At 37.9% G+C, this 21,143-nt stretch overlaps 1 protein-coding gene across 3 annotated transcripts in view; it reads right to left on the reverse strand.

Moving 5' to 3' along the window:
• RORA (RAR related orphan receptor A) overlaps positions 1–21,143 on the reverse strand; it is a 377,464-nt gene that overhangs the window by 103,823 nt on the left and 252,498 nt on the right. For all 3 annotated transcript variants that reach the window (XM_076348373.1, XM_076348372.1, XM_076348375.1), the window contains exon 2: positions 8,513–8,542. In XM_076348373.1, the coding sequence (XP_076204488.1) occupies positions 8,513–8,542 (30 nt within the window). The remainder of the gene's footprint in view (positions 1–8,512; positions 8,543–21,143) is intronic.

A 21,143-nucleotide genomic window follows, 5' to 3' on the forward strand; every position in this document is an offset into this window, starting at 1 on the left:
CCTGCAAAATTTAAGACAGCTTCCTTTCTTCTGCCTTGTCTAATTGAGTTTGCTAGGTAGCCGTAATTTAGAAGTATCTGAACTATAATCCAACATACACACACACACACATTTTAATACTGGATGATTAACATTTTGCAAATGCTTTGCCAAAATTAATTTTCATCTGTTTGTAGTTTTTTTACCTTGCTACTTTGCTATAAAGGCACAGAAAAACCTATCTTAAGGTATTTACCAGAAAACTCACAGTAAAATAAGTCCAGAATTCATGGTTACAGCCAAAAATCCCATGTAGATAGAAGCTGCTCCATATACTCAGAACAGAACCAGAAAAGAGACCTGACATTAGCTTCAAGTGCAGCTAATAGACAGAGCTCCCCCTGGGACTTCCAGGGCAGTGCATTTAATTGCCTGTTCTATCAGCCTTAGAGAAAACGAAATGTTCCTTCCAACTGTGCCAAAGAGTTGGGGCCCAGGCAGAAGCCAAGCTTTTGAGTAGCTAATGGAAGATTAGAGGCACCAGATTTGTCTCACCTTTGACCAGTTATTCTGTGAGGGCATAAAACATGCATTAACAAGAAGTTCTCCCAATGCTTTACCCACAGCTGCTTCCACATGGCTAAAGGGCCAGTCTCTCTCACAAATATCAGAACTTTGACAGAGAAAATGTTTCACTGCTATAGACCTACCACGAAGAACCAGAGCATCCACAGATTTCCACCTATTTCCATGTCATGAAAGTCACACATTCACATGCAGCACTGTCACTCTGCATACACTTTCTCCCAAGCCAGCCAGAAACATTTTCTGATTTTAAAAATATTCCCTCCTCTCCTCATTATTGGACAATGTCTTCACCTTTGCCGCTGTACTCAATAACTTGGCCACCACAACAAGAAGGTAACATTCATTCTCTCTCAGGCAACAAACAAGTCACTGACATAGTGTTTTGTGTGGCAGGGAATAAAACTGATCGACTGATGGTGCTGGCACCCAAAACAAACTTTTTACAGGGATGGCTTCAAAGTGGAATTAAAGGTACAATTTCTAGCTGCTGATGAAGAGGCTTTCTTTGGCTCACAGGAAAAAAGAAAAAAAAAAATCAAGTGTAGCAGTAGTTCAGTAAAAGTTTTGAACAAGAGAAAAGCCCTAGATAGTTGTCTTCAGATTCTTCACCAGGGCAAACAGTGCTTCAAGGACAAGTAGGAAAGTAGCTGCTATTTGAGGCAACTTCATTATAAAATCATTTTTAATAAGCAATCTCAACAAAGAGAGGGAGTGCTCTTGCAGAGAAGCCCCCAAGGGATCTTAAGGCTGCCCAGTAAAGTTATTAGGAGGTTACACACAGGGGACCAAACAGCTATTTTATTGGCCTCAGGGGACAGGGTTTAGTTTTCACCTGTTCTCTTTAGGCCTTGGTGCTAACAGCAGATCCTGTTAACCATCAGTTTTCTGCAGGCTCCTATTTTGTGAGGGAAAAGTATCATTTACTTACTTTAGCCAGCACACAAAACACATGAGGTGAAGTAGACAGTACAATGCACAGTAGATGCACTAAGTAATTCTAAATCAGATAAGAAAAAAAAAATCACAGTTATTTTCCCTTTAATGCAATTAAGCAAAACAACTAACAAACTTCAAGAAATCTTTAGCAGTGGCTATAAATATAATGTGGAAAGTAAAATCAGAGAAAAAGAGAAATCCAGGTCTTGGGTTCAATTAAGCTGCAAACCTTAATATGTTTGTAGATCCTTGGTGAACAACAGTTCTAGGATATTTGGACATCTCAGAAGCTGAAGAGCTGTCCTCCTGCCCCAAATCAGCCTCTTAGTTTCTAACAAGCGATATCCTTTTCTTAGCAACTGCTTAGAGCCAAAGATACGAAGGACGTGATTTAGGAATGTATCTCTGCTCAAGATAGTATCAAGAGCGTGCCTATGCCTAAAGAATAAGACACTCCCTTTTTTGGCTAGTCGTGCTGCAGCAGCAATGAAGATACAGGACTCCAAGCTCCAGTCAAAGACTTAGGGGCTTCTCAGGATAATGGGTATCTATTGAGACACCTGAACTTTGTCACTCCAGCTTCTGAGGTCTTGTTACATATAGTAGGCAGTATACAGTCAAGCTGATCTCCCTACGGTATAATCAAACCTTCCAGCTGCAGGGTAAACTTGAAACATGAATTGACCACTTAGCCTGAAGGTAAGTCTCGCTGAAGTACACAGTCAAGATACTTCTCTAGACCAACACCTACTACAAGATGAGTGTAGGAATAGTCCCAGAGCTTGATACGGGCGTGAGGGAAGGGGTTGGGATAGGTGCTTGGTGTGGGATCTCAGATAGCAGAAGGGATGGGTTTACTTCCACCCTTTGCCAACAAAGCTGCCAGCTCTTCATGCAAATGCTTTTATTTAGTGATAAAAATTAAAAGCACACAATCCCCACTTAATTTTCCAGCAGGAGCTCATGTCATTAAAATCAGTGCCTAGCTCTGGAAACATTTCTTATCTGCCAGAAATTAACTGAAAGGATAATTTCAGTATAAGCAAGGAATATTTCATCCAAAATTAAGGAATTCATACAGAGATGCCAACTAATATAACTTTTAAGAAAAATTACTCTAGAACAACTATTTTGGTAAATCACGAAAGGCAGAGAAGTCCCAAGTCTAAAATAAAGGGCAAATATCTCAGAGTTACAAAGGAGTCTTAATCTGTAGAGGGTTTTGGTATACATATTTTCTGTTAAATCTGGAATTAACTTGGGTTATGAAAATACAAAATACACAGTGCTGAATGTGATACCCAAGTACACCTATTTGCATTACAAGCAAACACAGATAATAAAGGATGAACAAAATTAGTCCACAGATCACTAATGGTGGCTTTCTCACTGTTGTACCTACCACAATGCAATCTACAAAGCACAACTGCCAGACACTGTTTCTGCCAGTATCACACGATACCAGGCAGTGACACAGAATAAAGAAGCAAGTGTCAAAACCTGTGGTAGTTCAGGGTGTAGGTAACAACAAGTGGTAACATGCTGAAATGCGACAGTCCACACCAAACCTGTCCAGGTACTGAGAAGGTATAGCTGCCCTGGCCTAATTCTACCTCAGGAAGCAATGCAAAGTATTCTATACGTACACGCTTGAGATGAAGCTGAGCTTCTCAACAGCTTAACTGATCAGATTGCTGTGAACAGAGAATGTGGTGCACATTTTGAACACCATTTTGCAGCAGCCTTTAATATCTGACTCTCTTGAGTCAGAGATTTAGAAAAGAATAGTGGCAAAGTACTACAACTAAAAAGTTCCACTACCAATAAGGGAAATCCTTATCACAAAGGCATGAGAGAACAGACTGGGCTGGTAGGTCTTAATCTTAAATTTTCCTGAAAAGTGAGCTGGTCCAGGGTGCTGGTTTTGGCTAGGATAGAGTTAATTTTCTTCACAGTAGCTAGTAGGGGGCTATGTTTTGGATTTATGCTGAACACAGTGTTGATAACACAGGGATGTTTTCATTATTGCTGAGCAGTGCTGACACAGAGTCAAGGCCTTTTCTACTTCTCACCCCACCCGCGAGCAGGCTGGGGGGCACAAGAAGGTGGGAGGGGACACGGCCGGGACAGCTGACCCCAACTGACCAAAGGGAGATTCCACACCATGTGATGTCATGCTCAGCACATAAAGCTGGGGGAAGGAGGAGGAAGGGGGTGATGTTGGGAGTGATGGCGTTTGTCTTCCCTAGTAACTGTTACGCATGATGGAGCCCTGCTTTCCTGGAGATGGCTGAACACCTGCCTGCCGATGGGAAGCGGTGGATGAATTCCTTGGTTTGCTTTGCTTGTGCGTGCAGCTTTTGCTTTACCTATTAAACCGTCTTTATCTCAACCCACGAGTCTTCTCAATTCCACTCTTCTGATTCTCTCCCCCATCCCACTGTGGGGGGAGTGAGCGAGCGGCTGGGAGATGCTTTGTTGCCAGCTGGGGTTAAACCACAACATCTAGGAACTGAGGTACTTGGCTACCCGTCACTGGGACTGGCCAAAGAAACATGCTGTTTCTCTTTAAATGGTGATTATTTAGTCTAAGTGCATGAAGTAGGCAGTGGTCAAACAGTTTTGGACTCAGCTCACAAAGGGCCATCATTCACACTGTGTTGACAGTGATCTGTAGGTGCGCTGTCACTGGAAAGTTAAACCCAATGAGCAGACCTTAGTTCAAAGTAGCACCTGGGTTAATCTAGTCCAGGTAAGAGCACCCCCACAGGTCCCTGCCTCTGCACTAACAAGTATGTGTCACTTGGAGCTAGGGCTCCTGATTCTTTTCTGCTGCAGAACAACTGACCAATGGATGGTAGGAGCTCTTGCGTGGCTTTCTGGAGACATAGACAGAAAATTGTGTGAAAGGAAGGCTTGCAAAATCCATGCGTTTTTTTCTATCTTAAAAATGTCAGGTAAGCAAATAACTGGATGTACCTGGACCTCTATGCAGATATGAACTCCAGCTATGTAATCAAACTCCTTTGAAGCTTCTGACTGTGGTTCATTGCAATTCAAATAGCAAGAGAAAGAAGGTTCCACTACATTGCAGATTCATTACAATATTAGCCTTCTGGGTGCATCCGCAGGAAACCACCCCTTACTTTGATAGGCAGTCAAGTCAAATTCATTTAAGAAAGTCAGTGCCCAGGATATAAATATGATCTGGAGAAAAACAAGGTGATTTATTTGTGTGATAGTTCTCAGTCACAAGTGGTCTGGTAGAGGCCATCAAACTCACTGCATGAAGTATGGAAAGATTTAGATTTAAGATGCCAGAAACGAAATACTACGCACTTCAGGACTGTGCATAAACCCAAGTCAGTAGGTATGAAATGCCAGGTCCTTTCCAGCCCCCTGTTCCCCAGAATTTCAGATCTTTATTATCACTGATACAATGACACCTGTCTGAATTTGCAGAAAGGCTGAAGCTGTGCATCAAAGTTACCATTCACTTTGAGTACTTTTCTATTCAGAGCATGAAACATGAGAGAAAGAGGGTTGTATTACAAATATTAGTGCAAATTAAATGATCAGAAAAGAATCTAAGTGTCAGTCATATCTTTCTCAAGTCAAAAAAGAACAGAAACACCAGAAGTCCCACTCTGTAAGGAAGATGAGATAGGACTTGGCCTCTGCCATCTGACTTAGCTAGACTAAAGGTTATGTAAGGCGATGGTTAACCTAACAAATTGCCATGTGAGCCCAAGAGAGAATAGTTCTACAGATAAAAAGACAGAAGGCATGAATTTTTACTTCAAAAGCCTGTTTAATCTACTGAGGGAAAAACTGCATTTTAGGGTGGACAAAATTTATTCCCTTAGTGCTGCCTGGAAGAGTATTACACTCCTTGTTTAAAAATGGCAGGTTTCGTAATGCTCAAACTCAGATAAAGAGAGGATGTGGAGAAGCAGCTAATGAAACGGAATACTTGGATAAAATCGGTTGTATCAAGAAGAGTGAAAATCTATCAGGTTTTATTTAGCTAGTTACGTTATGAAAGACCTATATTTCTTCAGCATTATATTGCATATGTACGAATACTGAATTACCATTTGATTCAGAAATGACCTAAGCACCTGTCATCAGCACAGTAGTTCAATTTCAGCTAACAGAACACTTTTGTCACAGACTAATGCCAAGAAGGGTGTAAAATACACCCAAAATCTCAAACAAAAACAGGAAGAACTAAGTAGTGGAGACAGACCACCACCGATTTCAAAACCTGCACAGTTAAAATGGCTATTAGGATGAAGTCTGAAAAGGATTAATCTGATGTTTCAAATACATAATGTATCAAACTTTCTAGCATTATACTCCACTAATTAAGTCAAAAGGTCATTAGAAATAAGTGCTAGTTTACAGTCACTCAATACCCTCATATGCCATATGTTGTAAACTCAGAATAAGACGACTTCATCCATATTTCTAAACACTAGTGCAGACAACGTATATACACTTCACAAACTGTTTGTGAGAAAGTTTTTTGTAATTTCTTTGCAGAAATCCTACTCTATGTAACTTAATATAGATATGTTATACATACTGATACAGAGTGATAGGCAAACTCTAGATCAATTTGATAATCAAAAACTCTCTCCTTGTCATTTGTAGTTGTTAACAACTCAGATTTGAGTTGTAATTTTTGCATTTAGGTGTTTATATAAAATTATTTTTTTTCCAAGCCATTCCAAAACTGTGAATTTTGATGTCTGCTTCCTCTATTCAATAACAAAAAAAATTCTAGGCAATAAGGAAAAAAAAAAATGCTTATTGTGCGTGATGCCGAAATGCCAAAGATGCACAGTTTACATTAATTCCTGCTCTATGAAAATTTGTCGTAACAGGAATGAATTCTAAAAGAACTTCGACCAAAACTGAATGAAACCTCAATACATATTTGCTAGCAAACGTAGCCTGCATTTTCATCATGCCAATTACAGCATATTGCTCCTTCTATTTTTATCCTTTCTTAATGGGCAAGCTTATCTTCTCATTATTCAGGAAACTTTTTTGTTCATGCTTCAGCAATTGCATGACAACTGATTAACAAATTGGGGAACTACTCTTTGACAGTTCTCTTAGAATAGCACAGAGTTCTCAACATAGAAGACGCTGGGACCCTAATTTCTGTCTTAACTAGATTAAAGGCCATATATGATGAACAGTAGCTAATCATCTAACACAGTCGATGAATACATCTTTTTTTCATCGTAGGCCTCAAACATAGCATCCACTGAGATATACATGGTGACAACACTTTATCAGTCTGGCATGGCTTAAGAGCGTATTTCCTATGCTCTTTAGGTTTGTGGTTACTATTTAATCTTCCGTACAAAAAGTATCGAATACTGGAACTGGAGATGTGACTCTTCTAGCAGGTCAGTACATGGTGGCACTGCTGTATACAAAATATATAGGGTGATTTCAGCTGATTACCAGGTGGAGCGTTACAAACCACCATGTACAGTCATTAGCCTCTATACAAGAGAGGCCCAAGACTGAGCTAGCATAAATACCGAATTACTTACCACCTCTAGAGAGGGTGGTCGCTCCAGGCCAGGGTTGAGCTCATGGGCAAGGCTGTGCAAGGAAGCTGTCTGTACAATGCCTGGCCTGCGGATATACAGAGGACTTCAGTCTCCTGTACTGTCAATCTCAGTCAGCATGAGCTCAAATATTCACCAAAAATGTAAGGGTCAAATTCTGCCCTCAGATGCCTATCTGTAGTTCCCATTAAGTTCAATGGAAACCATATATGCATTCAGCCAAAGAGGATCTGACCCTAAGAATGCATTAAGCAGCAAGCCCACCTAAGCAGAGGAGGACCATGGTGCTCTAAAAGTTTGTGACATTTAACATTTGCTTCAAAACTCATACAAATCAGCTTCTCATTTGAAATTCTTAAATCAAGCAACTGTATTTTGTAACTCTATACGGTGAGAATTCATAATCTCAAGTCAGATTTTTCATTACATGAGTATTTCAAAACCAGGAACGAAATAAGAATTAAATTAATGTAGGACACTTTATGACACCACCTTAACCCTAGAAGCTGTGGTGAACATACTTCAAATGCATAACCCTGTTAAAATGCATATATCTTTGTAAATTTTGTGCAGCCTACCACCTGTTTTGTTAGAAGGCTTTCACGAGTCTAATAGCCTCAGCTTTAGCCTACTCCTGTTTCAGATTCTGGGCAAGTACAATTCCTGCACTACCAGATTTCCAAACCTCCACAGTATCCAAAGAATCTCAACATATCTCCTTCAGCTACAAATCGTAACATTTTTTTGGAATTGTGCTTTTAACTCACTGCAGAGTAGATAAGAGTTGATCCCCAATAATGATGTCTTTGAAGAAGATTCGGAATAAATGTATACATATGTAAATGCATGCATCCACATCCATTTCCAAGGTTGCCATTTATGAGGACTGTTTGTTTATATGGTTGAGAGCAAAACAATAACCTCCTCATTTTCATCAAGAGCTCCTTAGGCACAAGCACAGGATGATTTACCTTACAGATTAATGCATAGGAAGGGACAGAAGACTTTCAATTAAATAATTTATTTTTATTTGAATCATACTACATATATAACAGACATATAAAAATATAACCATTCTCCTCACCTGTATTTTCTGGATACGTTACTTATCAGCTAGCTGTAAGGTATACATACCAGAATAAGGAATTCTGCCTTTCTTCACAACTTTCTTTTTCTGCCTTCTGACTTAACACATATGTGAATGCACACACACACATTTACACACACACATGCACTGTATATTCATTTAGACGACATTTCAGGCAAGGACTGGAACTGCTTTAAAGCAGAAAACCCACCAGAATTTTTAAACCTGAGCCTTCTTAGACCAGACTGACACCTAATAGTCTGAGTGCCACAGCACAGCCTAACATGAATTCCATTTGTAAGAGAAAGCCAAATCAAAAGATATTACTTACATGTATGAGTCTTCTTTGTTACAGAAATACCTGTAGGGAAGAAATGATACCAATGTTAGCAAAGCGACCACTGAGTAAATTCTTTTGACATGTATTTCATCATTAAACTATTTTATTTCAGACATGCAGCGGCCACTATAAAAGAGGAATGAAAATTGCAATGATTTGTACGTTAGAGGTCGGAGGATCTCCCTTCTTTGCATGCAGACTTTAATGGTATTCTCTCCTTACACCACATCAAATAAACGTTTCAACATGTATTGCTTAAATTTTGTTCTTGGAATGCGTATCTAGATGCTGCTGTTTTAAAACTGAAGCTGATGCAAACAGAAGATACCAACAACACTATGGAAGCCCCCTTTTATTTTCCATAGTTAAAAATTTTCCCACAGTCTCATTAACTAGTGCACATCAAACTACCCAGACAGAACAGATTTGAGCAGTACAACAATTCATTTGCTATGTTATTAAGTTCAAGTAGTTCATTGACTGCAAGCTGTAGCTTATGCTCATTAAAACCAAGTGAACAGCTCTCTCAATATGAGTATTACTTGCCATAATTCCAATCCAGATGCAAATATCTCCAAGCTGTTAAATATATACTTTCTCAACTAATAAAGAAGTTTTTATGCTAGACAGGCATGTGGCGGCAATCACCAACGATGGTCCAGTGCCAGTGAAATTTGAGAGGCATTTTAAAGAAAGCAACAGAGTGAACAGAACGAGGCAAAATTCATAATACCAAATAAAGATAAAATTAACTCTGTTAAATGTCATTGGAATTCATGCTTGAATACAAACAATATTGTCTCCACTTTAGTAGATAACTGGTGCTGTACTCAGACCCCTCAGTATTTAAGCTTCACTCTCCTTGGGGGGAATTTCATGAGAAGAGAAAGAGGTTACTGGAAGCAGTACAAGTATTTGAAACATTTCATTTGTGATTGAGGCCTGTAATGAAATTTTGGAATTGGAATTGTTTGGCTTACTATTCATGAAATACAGAGAGACCTGAATCTCCTTAGCTACCCTCCTATTCCTTTAACCACCTCTTCCAAAAATAAATTACTATGGAAAAAAATAGGTTTTTATTTCAGGCTTCTTTGTTGTGGAATATCTCGGGGAGGCAGTAGGTTATAATAATTCAGAAAAATATAGATACCTTATTTGCAAATTTAGAGCTAACTTCCAAAGCCAACAGTTTTCAAACTATTCATGATTTTGATAGATACATAAATCCACAATGCCAACCCCAAATATGTAGCTATCAAGTTTGACATAAATGTCATGAGGATTTTTTTTTTTTAATTGCACTTGTGTTGCTATTGGCCTTCTGGTTTTGAACCACCAAGTTCTAAAAGTGTGAGCACTGTAACTTTTCTTTTCCCTAAAAAGAAAAGCTGAGCGGCTCCAGGCTTTGGGAAGAGAAGTTCTGAGCAGTTCCTTTGAGTAATTTTGTAAATGTGAGACACTGGTAAGCAATTTACAAAAATCAGAATACTAGGACTTGATTATGTATGTGTACTGACTTAAATTGAAAGGTCCTGGCCAAATCTGCACATTCCTCATGCTAGGAATTAAGGTTGTAGCCACAAACTGTAGAGCCAGGGTAAGCAATATGAACAAAAAAACCAAGCGTAACAAAACTAAAACTTTTAGTTACATAAGTAGCTACTAAAGGGGGCAAATTCATCCTTTAAATTCGTATTTTCTAAGAGCCAGCTTTCTCGGATTTTCATTCCAGTCCAATCATTACTGGCTGGCTCAGAGTAGGTGGACAGGACAGGACAGCTGTGTGTGTCAAGGAGGTGAGCATTATTGTAGGAACAACAGCTTAGGGCAAGAAGAGGGACAGAGTGAGAAGAAGCAGAGAGATCTGAAGTATCTATGTCAAAACGCACGAACAATGTCTTGTGCGCTCTTTGGTATGAGTGCAAAAAACCCTCTCGCTAGGTTTTTCTAAAAGTCTGCCTTACCCTTTGAATTTGAAATTTCAACTGCCACTAGAACATCTGTTCTTCCACTAAGGAATAGCATTTTTGCTGCTGTTCGACTTCTTGAGCGACCACTGAGCAGCTTGTACAGCTCCTGACAGTCGTCTTCATCACGAACTGTCCTAACATTCCCCTGCCAGAAGTACTCGTCCCACCCTTGCCTATCTGGCCAGCTCCTACAATTTTAAGGATGTTTTACAGAATGGGAATTGCAGGGAAAAAGGTCTTAAATCTGAACACCATTTGCAAAACTTCCTCTCCCAACACCAATACTAATAAATGGATACATCAGTGCTCTTTCAGCATTTTGGGAGCCATATATGTACTTTTCTCAGAAAATAATGCTTTCTGTAAAATCACTTTGAACACAAAGTGCTTATGCTGTCACTTCTGATTACTCACAGCCTCTTCACAATGGGATTTGCCACAGCACAAAACAGACTTAGCTGTATTCGCTGGCTGAGGGCCTACTTTCCCCTGATACATGAAACAGCGATGGAAATATTAGTGCTTATATTTTTCTGCCTTTTTTTTTTAAATATGAGATGAGTGGTGGGTTTTTCCAATCAGTGTTTCCATAATAATTACCAGTTACCATCTGGTAAGGCCTTTTAGCTGTTTTATGCAGCTATTTTTAGATAACCTTTTAAAACAGCTTATAGGTAGGCTTTTTTGCATCATCTTCATAATTACACTGGTAGTTGCAGTGAAACCAAAGTATTTTGCTTTGAACTGTGGTTTTACAGTGACTAACTGCAATCTGGTGTAACAAGGATAAATGTTGCCAGTGAGTTCAACAGGATTAGATTTGAATTAATCAGGAATCTTTACTTACATTAAAATGAGTTGTGAATTTTTAAGAAGCCTTCCCCTTCCCACCAGTAACTGTAAGTGACTAGAAAAACTGAGCAAAATACGTACCAGCATATCCAAACAGTTACTTAGGTTAGATACATTATAACTAGTGCTTTAAGCACGCAACACATTCCTACATCACTGTGATCAGTTTTAGTTTTAATGCAGGAAGCCAATGACTCTGCTATTCAGAACATTCAAGAAGTATAATAATCTCCTAGAAATGAGTGTATTATGAAAAAAAAAAATCAGTCTGAAAACAACTTAATGTGAAAAAGGGGAGTTACAAGATCTTTGGCTTTCTTTGGGCCAGTGCTAACTCCCACTTGCATATATGTTTGAATGCCTTTCCTATGAGCCGTATCCTAGAAGTCACACGCAGACAACTCATCAGTTCTTTTGAAATCAATAGGATCTCTTGAGAAACTAATTCTGCAAGTGCAACATACATCAGTAATTTTCTTGTCAAGATTAGGCATGATTAACTGGGTTTGCTCTCGTTTGTAAATATTTCTGGGACTGGACCATCAGTTTACATAGATTTGTGTAGACACTATATAATAAAACCTAAACCTAATACATCACTGAAAGACAAAGATTTATTTATTTTTAATAAGTGGAGCACAAAGAATCTACTGATGCATTTCAAAATGTTACTTAATGCAAAATCCCATTTTTTAAATGGGCTTCATTTCAAAACGTGATAGACTGGAGTAGTATGGGATCGCTTGCCACTATTAGCATTATCCTAAACAGCCAGCTTTCCATTCTTATTTAACAAATAAAAAAAAAATAGAGAGGAAGAAACAACCCTAACTTCAGTGTTGCTAATACAGAAAGACTTCCTGACTTAACCAACTAGACTTCAAAGTAAAGCAAAGGAAATGTCATGAAAATACCACAACATATCACTGCCATGGTTATCAGTGAGTGAAAGTTTCAGTATTACAGTTATCACAGAATTTATCACTTCAGCAGTGCAATTTGACATTCCTGATCAACACCAAATCTTAAACAAATTAACTTCTTAGACTTTTCATTGTTGCTATGCAATGCTCTTCGCAACAACAATCGATTTTTTTAAATGAAAAGAATTCATACGCCATTCCCTTCCCCCTCCCACTAACAATATGTAATTTGCCATGATGGGTGGTATTTACAAAAATAGCTTTCTGGATGCAATGAACTTTGAAAAGAGTATCTACCAACAGAGACAGGATATTCTTTTGCAAGCGGTTAGCCTGACTGACCTTCACTAGCCAACTTCAAATAGAGATAACAATGTCTTCAAGTACAAAAAGAGACTCGGATATTTTATACATCATAAGCTATTTCTCATAGTCGCCCATCCAAATAAAGAAACATAATGAAACACTGCTTACTCTGTGAACTCAGATCCCTGCTGCTGTTGTACAGTTGTCAACTTCCCATATTTCAAGGCGAAAACATACTTTGATATACAGAAAGATAAGTAAAAAGTCCCCTGTCTGGCAGAATATACTACTCTGCAAAATATCAAAGGAGGATATTCTTGAGTGCAATTTTCTTAAACCTCCAAGAAAACTCTTCCTCAGAAGTTTGTATGGATAAACACATTCAACACTGGCAAAGCTCATAACTAATCTCCAGGACTTCTGTATGCACCATTGTGTTTCCTCTGCTTTGCTTTTTGTGACAAAATCAGGTGATTAACATTGGTCTGATGACAGTATATCTATGTAGATGGTATACGTACACGATGCTTTGCTCATGTGGGTGTGTGTATCAATACATATGGGGTTTTTACTTTCTTCTACCCTCCCCTCAAGCCAGCATTATGGCTCTAGCGTGTTTTGGAACTTAGTCATTTTATGATGGATTGGAAATCTTGGGGAAAAATGTTAAAAATTTAAACTCTCAGCTTCCTGCCTGACGTATTGTGTAAAATCAGAAAGAAAATGTATTACAAGCTTGGTTCCCACTGTGTTTCATCTTGTCACTCCACTTCTTTCTTACTCTGTCACTACACAAAGCTAGCAATTAAGGTGGAAGATTATATGTAACACTCAGGCACTTGCAGAGAACCTACCAAAGCAGAATAATAGATTTGAGTGTATTCAGAAAGGAGTTCATTCTTTTAGAAACTTTAATAATGGTTTATATTAAAGTCTGTAAGGATCTCTGGCTCGAAGGAATTTTGTGATCTTTGTAGGCCATTGTTTAGGGTGACCAAGGTAAAAATAACACACATAAAGTACTATAAATACACCTTAAGTGAATTTAACCAAACAAAATGATGTTGCAAAACAGTGTCCTTGTCTAGGACAGAAGAGCTGCTAATGATGATCAGCACACATTACTGAAAGTGCTCCAACTAATTTTAGTATTTTGTTTCAAAAGTTGTTAATGGACACTAATGCTTATAGTTTACTCAAAAGAGAAATAAATTACGTGCTAGGGTAGCAAGGATCAAGGAGAACATCCACTAGGCATGTAAGAACAAGGAAACTTTCTATAATTATGAAAAAAAAAGAAAAAAGAAAAAAGCATCAATTTTTTTCAAGACAACTTCAAATACGATGACTGTAATTTTTTAATATAATATTCCAGTTTTTCCCAGACTTGTTCAAAGCTTTTACTGAAAAGGAAAGAGCTCACCATGTGAACGAGGGTTTTTCAGCAGGTCTAGATCATTCTTTTGTTCTCAAGTCCATAGGCACATACCAATGTCCCAGGAATCAAGACTGACCTAAATGCTTCGGTACTAAAAAAACCAACCTTGCTCTCCTAAGATTCACAGCTGTTTCTTATACCTAAATTCTACCAGAGCATTATTCAGAGTTTTATTTTTGAGGTGTTGCTTTAGTCTTACTCCTAGAATCATATGGTTATATCAGAATTAGCTACAGAAAATTTTCCACAACACAATTGTTTTAATTTCTACTTAAATACGGATGCAGGATATTTGAGACAGATTAAAAAGCCAAGGATTTTTTAAAAATGTTTTGACCTTATTTTACTGGGATAGATGACCTTTTTAGCCCTGGCAACTCAGACTGGCTTCCTGATTCCAAGAGTGACTTGCTGCATCATCTAGGCATTTTATGATTTCATTTTTCAGTAGCTGACAGCCTCCCCTGCCCAATACCCCTTAAAATGATAGTAGCACCTGTGAAAGCGTGAATACAAATGACTAATTCTTTCAAAGTTAGAGTACTCATAAGAGAGAAAACACCACTATCATGAGCTATTTGTCATCTGTACAATTCTCAGTTAAAAGAATTCCCTGTTCTTTCTAGATTCTTTCCAAATCAAAAATTCTTAACAGACCACAAACTGATTTCAAACGTCTGATGCCAAAACTGCTCCAAAAGAAACAAGAATTTAAGAAACAAATTCAAGATCCAAGTGTCTGTTCAAAGCTGAGATAATGATACTGTTGTTATTATAGATGCACTTACTGTTAGCCCAAAATTAAAATACTAAATTCTCATTTGTGATTAGTATTGAACAAACCATTTCCCCCTCATATCATTCTGGACAACTGACCACATGCAACTCCTTGTTTCAAATCGTCCTATAAACAATCTGTTCCTAGCTGTATGGAAACCTTAGATTAATACCAGTTTGATGCTGGACTGAAGAGTCATCTTTTTATGTGTGGATCTCACACACACAAATAGTTACTAGGTGCTGGCATCATATGTGGCTGCTGGCACAAAGTGCTTACTTTTTTTTTCCCCCCAATGTGAGATTAGATACTGAACAAATCTGGGAAAAATTACAAACAAAACTCTTAATTGTAAAGATGATGATCTTTAACTACTTCTTCATTCTCATACAACCTCATAGAAGGTCCCTCTGAGCTTTAACATTTCTTTTGTCCTCACAATTTAACAGTGCCTTAGATTAAGAGAAATGAAATGAAGAATCTTCATTAAATAGCCATTTGTTCTTATGTGACAAATGTCGCCATAGAACATATGGCCAGAGAGCAGGCTAAATAGCCATCCCATATTTGTACTGTATTTCACATGTTAAAAGTCTGCATGTAAGAGTGTATTTCCAGCAGAAGTCTTTATAGGAAAACCATGAATTAGCTTTGTTTCAATGACTATTAGTTACACAATTGACTGAGCAAATAAAAAAACAAGGATTTCAACACAGTCTTGCAGAGCAAGACAGTTACATTGACAGAATCCAGCCGAACATACAACATTGCATAAATCCAAGCAAGCCCCTACAGTTCTTGAAATAGACTACAAAGCGTAAGGAAAACCAACATTTCTTAAAAACTGTCACAGACTTTCTTAGTATTGTATATTTACTTAAACTGCGAGCCTTACTGCAAGTCACCATTTTACATAGTTTTAACAGTGACAGAACATTGCCACGAGTATGGCAGACACCACCACTGTAAGCACTATGCTTTTTCCTCCCCGTGACATTCAAAGAACAGAGTCTCCTTCAGCTAAAGGCTCTGTCCTATCACTAATGGGAACAATTCGTTTAACTTGCACTAGATATACAGGCAAGAAGCTCTGTAACGTGTGTAGTTTCCTGAGGGGAATCAATCCTCACAGCTGGCCCTCCCTACCATTTGATTCGTTGACTACAGTTCTACTTTCTTTCTACTTAGTGTGATCTTGGACAAAGAAAATATCCCAGCAGGTGTGAACCATTAAACGAGTAGCACCATTTTTGCAAACTCCCTGCTTGTTGATACTAGGAAGAGTCAAACAGCACCATCTGTAAAAGCAGCAAGTTTGGCATGTGCATGCGCACACATGTATGTGTGCTGGAAGCCCCATAGTCCATACTATTGTAGAGGTAGTAGTATGGCTTTCGTCCTCCATTTTGAAGCATAAAATTACATTTTACTTGGCTGCCCTCCCAGACCTACCATATCAGACACCTCATCCCAATAATACTTCTGAAGCAATTTCAAAGCATCATTTTACTTAAACATTGCACTCTCCATTCTTATACAAGCCTTGTTCAAAACTACTGACAACTTCACGTTTAAAAGCAGGAGCCAGGCCTCAAAGAGTTCATGGTATTTTCATAAAACCCAGAAACTTATCAAACTGCAAATAAAAATTGAGGGTGGGAGCTATCTTCCTGTACTCAGGAACTCAGGCCAACCATTTTCAGTCATTTCTCCAGGTGCATGGAAATCTAACTGTCCTTAGAGCAAAACTGAATTCTCACAGAGAGGCCCAGGAGCTGAGATATTGGCTGAGATAGCAACCACAAGGCTGCAGCGGTCCCGATTACACCAATTCTCACCTAGAGGCAGTCCTTAAGATGGGAGATAAAAGAAGCCTCAGTGCCCCAATTCTGTGCCTTCAGGTAGCTAGGACTATGATGTGAACATTTTCACACAGGCTGCCAAAGCTCTTTCACATATGTAAACCAAAACAAAATGAAACAGAACCAAACAACTATCAAAGGTGTAGCTGTAGTCCTTGTTACTTACATTTTGTGCAATAGGAATTCATTATTTAAGAATATTGCAAAGTTAAATACATTGGATTATGATTTAAAATGATCTGATGGATATTCTTATGTCAGGGAAGGGAAAATAATGGGTTTCTATTTAGAACACATTTTAAGATATAACTGTAGATTATTTTTCTTCTTATTCTACCCTGTAATACCTTTCAATAAAAGCTGTTTTATTTAAGAACATGTCCATTTATCTTCTATGCTCTCACTGATGCTACAGGAGACAACCAACAAAATCCTCTCAGTATTTCTATGACCAGAAAAAAAAACTGTTCATGAGTTGTCCATAAGTAGAATATGATCATAAAACTCTGGAAGCTGTATACCTTCATAAAATACAACAAAACAAACCCAAAAAAAGAAATACATTTCCTTAATTCATGAGTTACTGATCCACTCAGCTTTCTGAAATCACATCCAGTGATTGTTGGTGCTGCAGTGGGCTACCTGCATTTTATATACAATGTTTGCATCTACAAGATTATTCATTTAAAATTTAGGCCTCCAGCATTCAGTAATACAAGGAACAAATATTTACCAATCACAGAACCCAGTCTTGTTGAGCATTAAGCCGTTCATAGCATATTGTACCATACACTGATATAGCAGAATCTATTTGAAATAGCATTAACATGCCACGTAAGACACACTATTTTTTACAGAATGCAAGTACATTCTGGAAAACAGTCTCCTGCACTAGCTACACACTTCTCACCCAGCTGCCCTTTCTGTAGCTTATGTTCTAGTCTAATTAAAACTATTACAAGTCATCGCTTACAGATATCTGCACACACCCTGAAAGTATCTTTCTCCAGTTCTGTCTCATACAATTATGTAGCATTTCTTTGTATTTCTGTTGGAGAAGTATCAGCAGGTGCAATGTCAATTCTTTCCATCATCCAGATTTCCACTTAGTGTAACTATTTGCATTAAAACTCATTTAATATTACATCACTCGAGATGGGAGTGACTTGTCAGCATCAGGTAGGCTCTGTGTGTCAGACTGACACCAAACCCCAAGGATTCCTTCAGGTGGAAGGAAACAAACGATATAGCATCATGTTCTGAAGTATACTTTCACAGGAATACACGGTTTTAAATGATTGCATGTATGTACCTCTTCCTTTAAAATTAAAACAAAATTGAAAAATAAATTAAAAGGACAACTGTTTTGGACTTCAGAAACTTCAAATCTACATCTATGCATCTATCCCCTTTTTTACAAGAGCTTAAATCAAAGCTGGCATCCAAAATACTTCGTTAGTAGGTATGCTGCAACATGCCCTGCTGGTTAGTTACATCCAAGTATTCTCCCTCCTTTTGGCCTTAGTCAAGTATGTTCACTTCTCTTGAAATAAAGAGATCATCAAGACTGCTGTCATTTCAAAAATTCAAAAATTCATTACCAATTCAGATGTCAGTCTTAACTGCCTGGTTCTCAGGAATAACCATGAAAAGAGAGATCGTTCACAGATGAGTTCTTTCAAATAAGCAAAATTCACCTAATGAGAAAGTAGATACAACAATTCTTCTAACACCTTTCTATGAGAAGTTAAATTTGTACACTCATCAGTAAGAGAGATAGCCACCTACAATTTATTCATATATTCAAAGCAGAGTAAGCCTTCTGCACAGCCAAATAGAAATGCTACTTGTTTTTGCCCCTTGAAGCCAGTGGCAATTGTATACGGCAGGCAATTTCCAGCAAATGGAAGCCCTCACAGAAACCCAGTATTGGAGCATTAAGTATGGTCTTAATCCATGTCAAAATAAAATTTCAGCTTCATAGAGTTTTAACTGCTGGATAAAGTGAGTACAATGGACAATGATTATTTTTAGTAGTAGTAGTATTGCAAAGATGCCAATGAGAAGAGCACCTTGCTACTAAGTTCCACCTGTACCACATTCCAATGCCTTTAAGCAGGTCCTACTGTCCTACTACAAATACTGCTTGGTCAACTCTGTGACGATGGTCACTTCTAATAAAGAACAGATGCATCCATGGACTATTCAAAGGTACAACTCTGATGGCAGTGGAAAGGAGCTGCTCAGGTTGTAAAATTGGGATGAAAAAAGGATATAGGAAAGTTACAAAGTAATTGAAACTTGCTATATATTTTATCTGAAAGATGGCATTTTGACTAGCACAATCCCCCCGATACAACACAGATATGGCTTCTCTGCTGAGCTGGAAGAAATGGTGCGGGGGAAGGACACTATCAAGTGATTTATCAACCCCATTTGCTCTGACATACAAGTCGCTCTGGGAGATCTCTGATCCAAATATAGCCACAATGAAGTCCAGGTTAACTTTTGAGAACAAGAAGGAATATCATACAAGGTGATATGCTTGCAAGATACAAGCACTTTTTTTTTTGGTCAATTCCTTCTCGAACTTACAATCAACCTGTGCGATTGCACTTTACCAAGTAACTTCTGTGACTGACTATAGGTAGAGTTGTAATGTTTGCAAAGATGTGAGGAATTTAGTCAAAAGAATATGACAATTAATTTCAGGCAAACCCAAAAATGTTAAGATTTATCCCACACCAAAAAGCAGGCAACTCTACCATGGGTACTTTTTGCGTTTTCCTTGGTGTTACTGGGTTGGCTTTTTTGCAGTACTTCCCATTATCAAGTTAGTGCTTATATATCCTCAAAAACCAAACACTATCTGCAGTTTACAAAGAAACAGAAACTAAAGTAGTTACGTAACTACAAGTCATGTATTTATAAACTGGGTTGCCTGGCTTATAGCAGCAATCTTAATTCAAAAACTCTCCAAGCAAGGATTTTCTCACTGCATCTTTCGCAATCAGTTCATGACTTCATCAAGGTGACTGAGATATCACAAGATAAGCAGTATAACGTGTCTGAGGACCAGAATTTTAATGCTGCATCTCATACTGTAGCACACGTATATTTTGGAAATGAAATTTGGGCCTCCATTCTAAAAGTAGTTCATGTAATAATGTGCTACGGTCACATTATTATATGTATATGGGCTAAGATCTCATCATGAATACACAGAAAATAAATGTCTCCTAAAGGTTTTTCAGATCATTCTATAGTATTGAATAGATAATTCCACACTGACTACAGAGAATTCAGTATTGTTTCATAGATTTCTACAGGATTTAAAATTACAGCTATGTCATAACATAGTTATTTCTCTGCCACACAAGCCCTTTCAAAATCATGAAGGAAGTTGATTAGGCTGACTGAGTTCCTTGGTTCACCCCAATGACTTTCATCTACTTAACAGCGTGTATGAGTTTGGCCCATTGTGCATCAAATGAAGCCAACTTTGGATATCAGGTTCTTACTATAACTGGAGGATTATTTTAAGTTTAATTGAAAGGTCATCAATATTTTTAATAAGGAGCATATTTTCTTTGCTCAGTTGTTCTGTGAAGTATTTAAGGTAGTATTTTTGATCCAGAAAAATTGATTCCTTACACATTACTTCATCTATCCCAAATGAATACTTTAGCTGCAATGTGCTTGTACATTTGCCTTTCAGTATTCTCCTGAGACTGACTGTTGCAAAAATTACACTTTTTTCAAGCAGTCTCCTATCATGGTAACTTTTTTTTTTAAATTTCAAAATATACTGAGGTTGAATCTCAACTTTTCATTGCTTTGCTCTCCTGAGGAAAAGAAATAAGGTCCTATTATGTAGTCTTCATCAGCTTCGATGAATGAGGGGAAAATAGGGAGAGGGAAGGATTTGTGCTAGAAGTTCATGCAAAATTTGAGACTTGAATATAGCACAAGTAGCACTTCAACACTTCAGACTCCTTCAGTGCTGAGACCCCTGGAGAGTTGAGTTTAAATCACTAAACTTATTTCAGGAAAGGGGAGAACACTCTGGAGAAAAGTCTGTCGACTCCAGCAAAATTAATACACTGGTTGCTCCTGATGTGAACTACATTTCTTGACAGGAGTTTGGCAAATTTCTAATTCCCTCTTAGCTAGCTTGTGAATACTGCACTTGTTGCTCCTTTTTAACAGTTATTTACTACTACAGCACAACAGAAGTGATAAAAATTGCTAAGTTTCACTCACCTTGCACTTTCACTGCCAGTTATAAGCTATAAAGTAAAACTATGTCCTTCCTCAATGTCTGTCAAAAAGGGTAGCCTACTCTTTCCTCATTTAAAATGTTCATGTACAGAAAAAAGATGTTTAATCCCCATTAGATAATTTTTGTTTAAAGAAATCAGAATTAATGAATTGAAACAGATCTCATAAGAAGTCCGTAACATTATGCGTTTTTCACTCAAGACGGGCTG

The sequence above is a fragment of the Aptenodytes patagonicus genome, chromosome 10 (assembly GCF_965638725.1).
Source record: "Aptenodytes patagonicus chromosome 10, bAptPat1.pri.cur, whole genome shotgun sequence".
NCBI classification, from domain to species: Eukaryota; Metazoa; Chordata; class Aves; order Sphenisciformes; family Spheniscidae; genus Aptenodytes; species Aptenodytes patagonicus.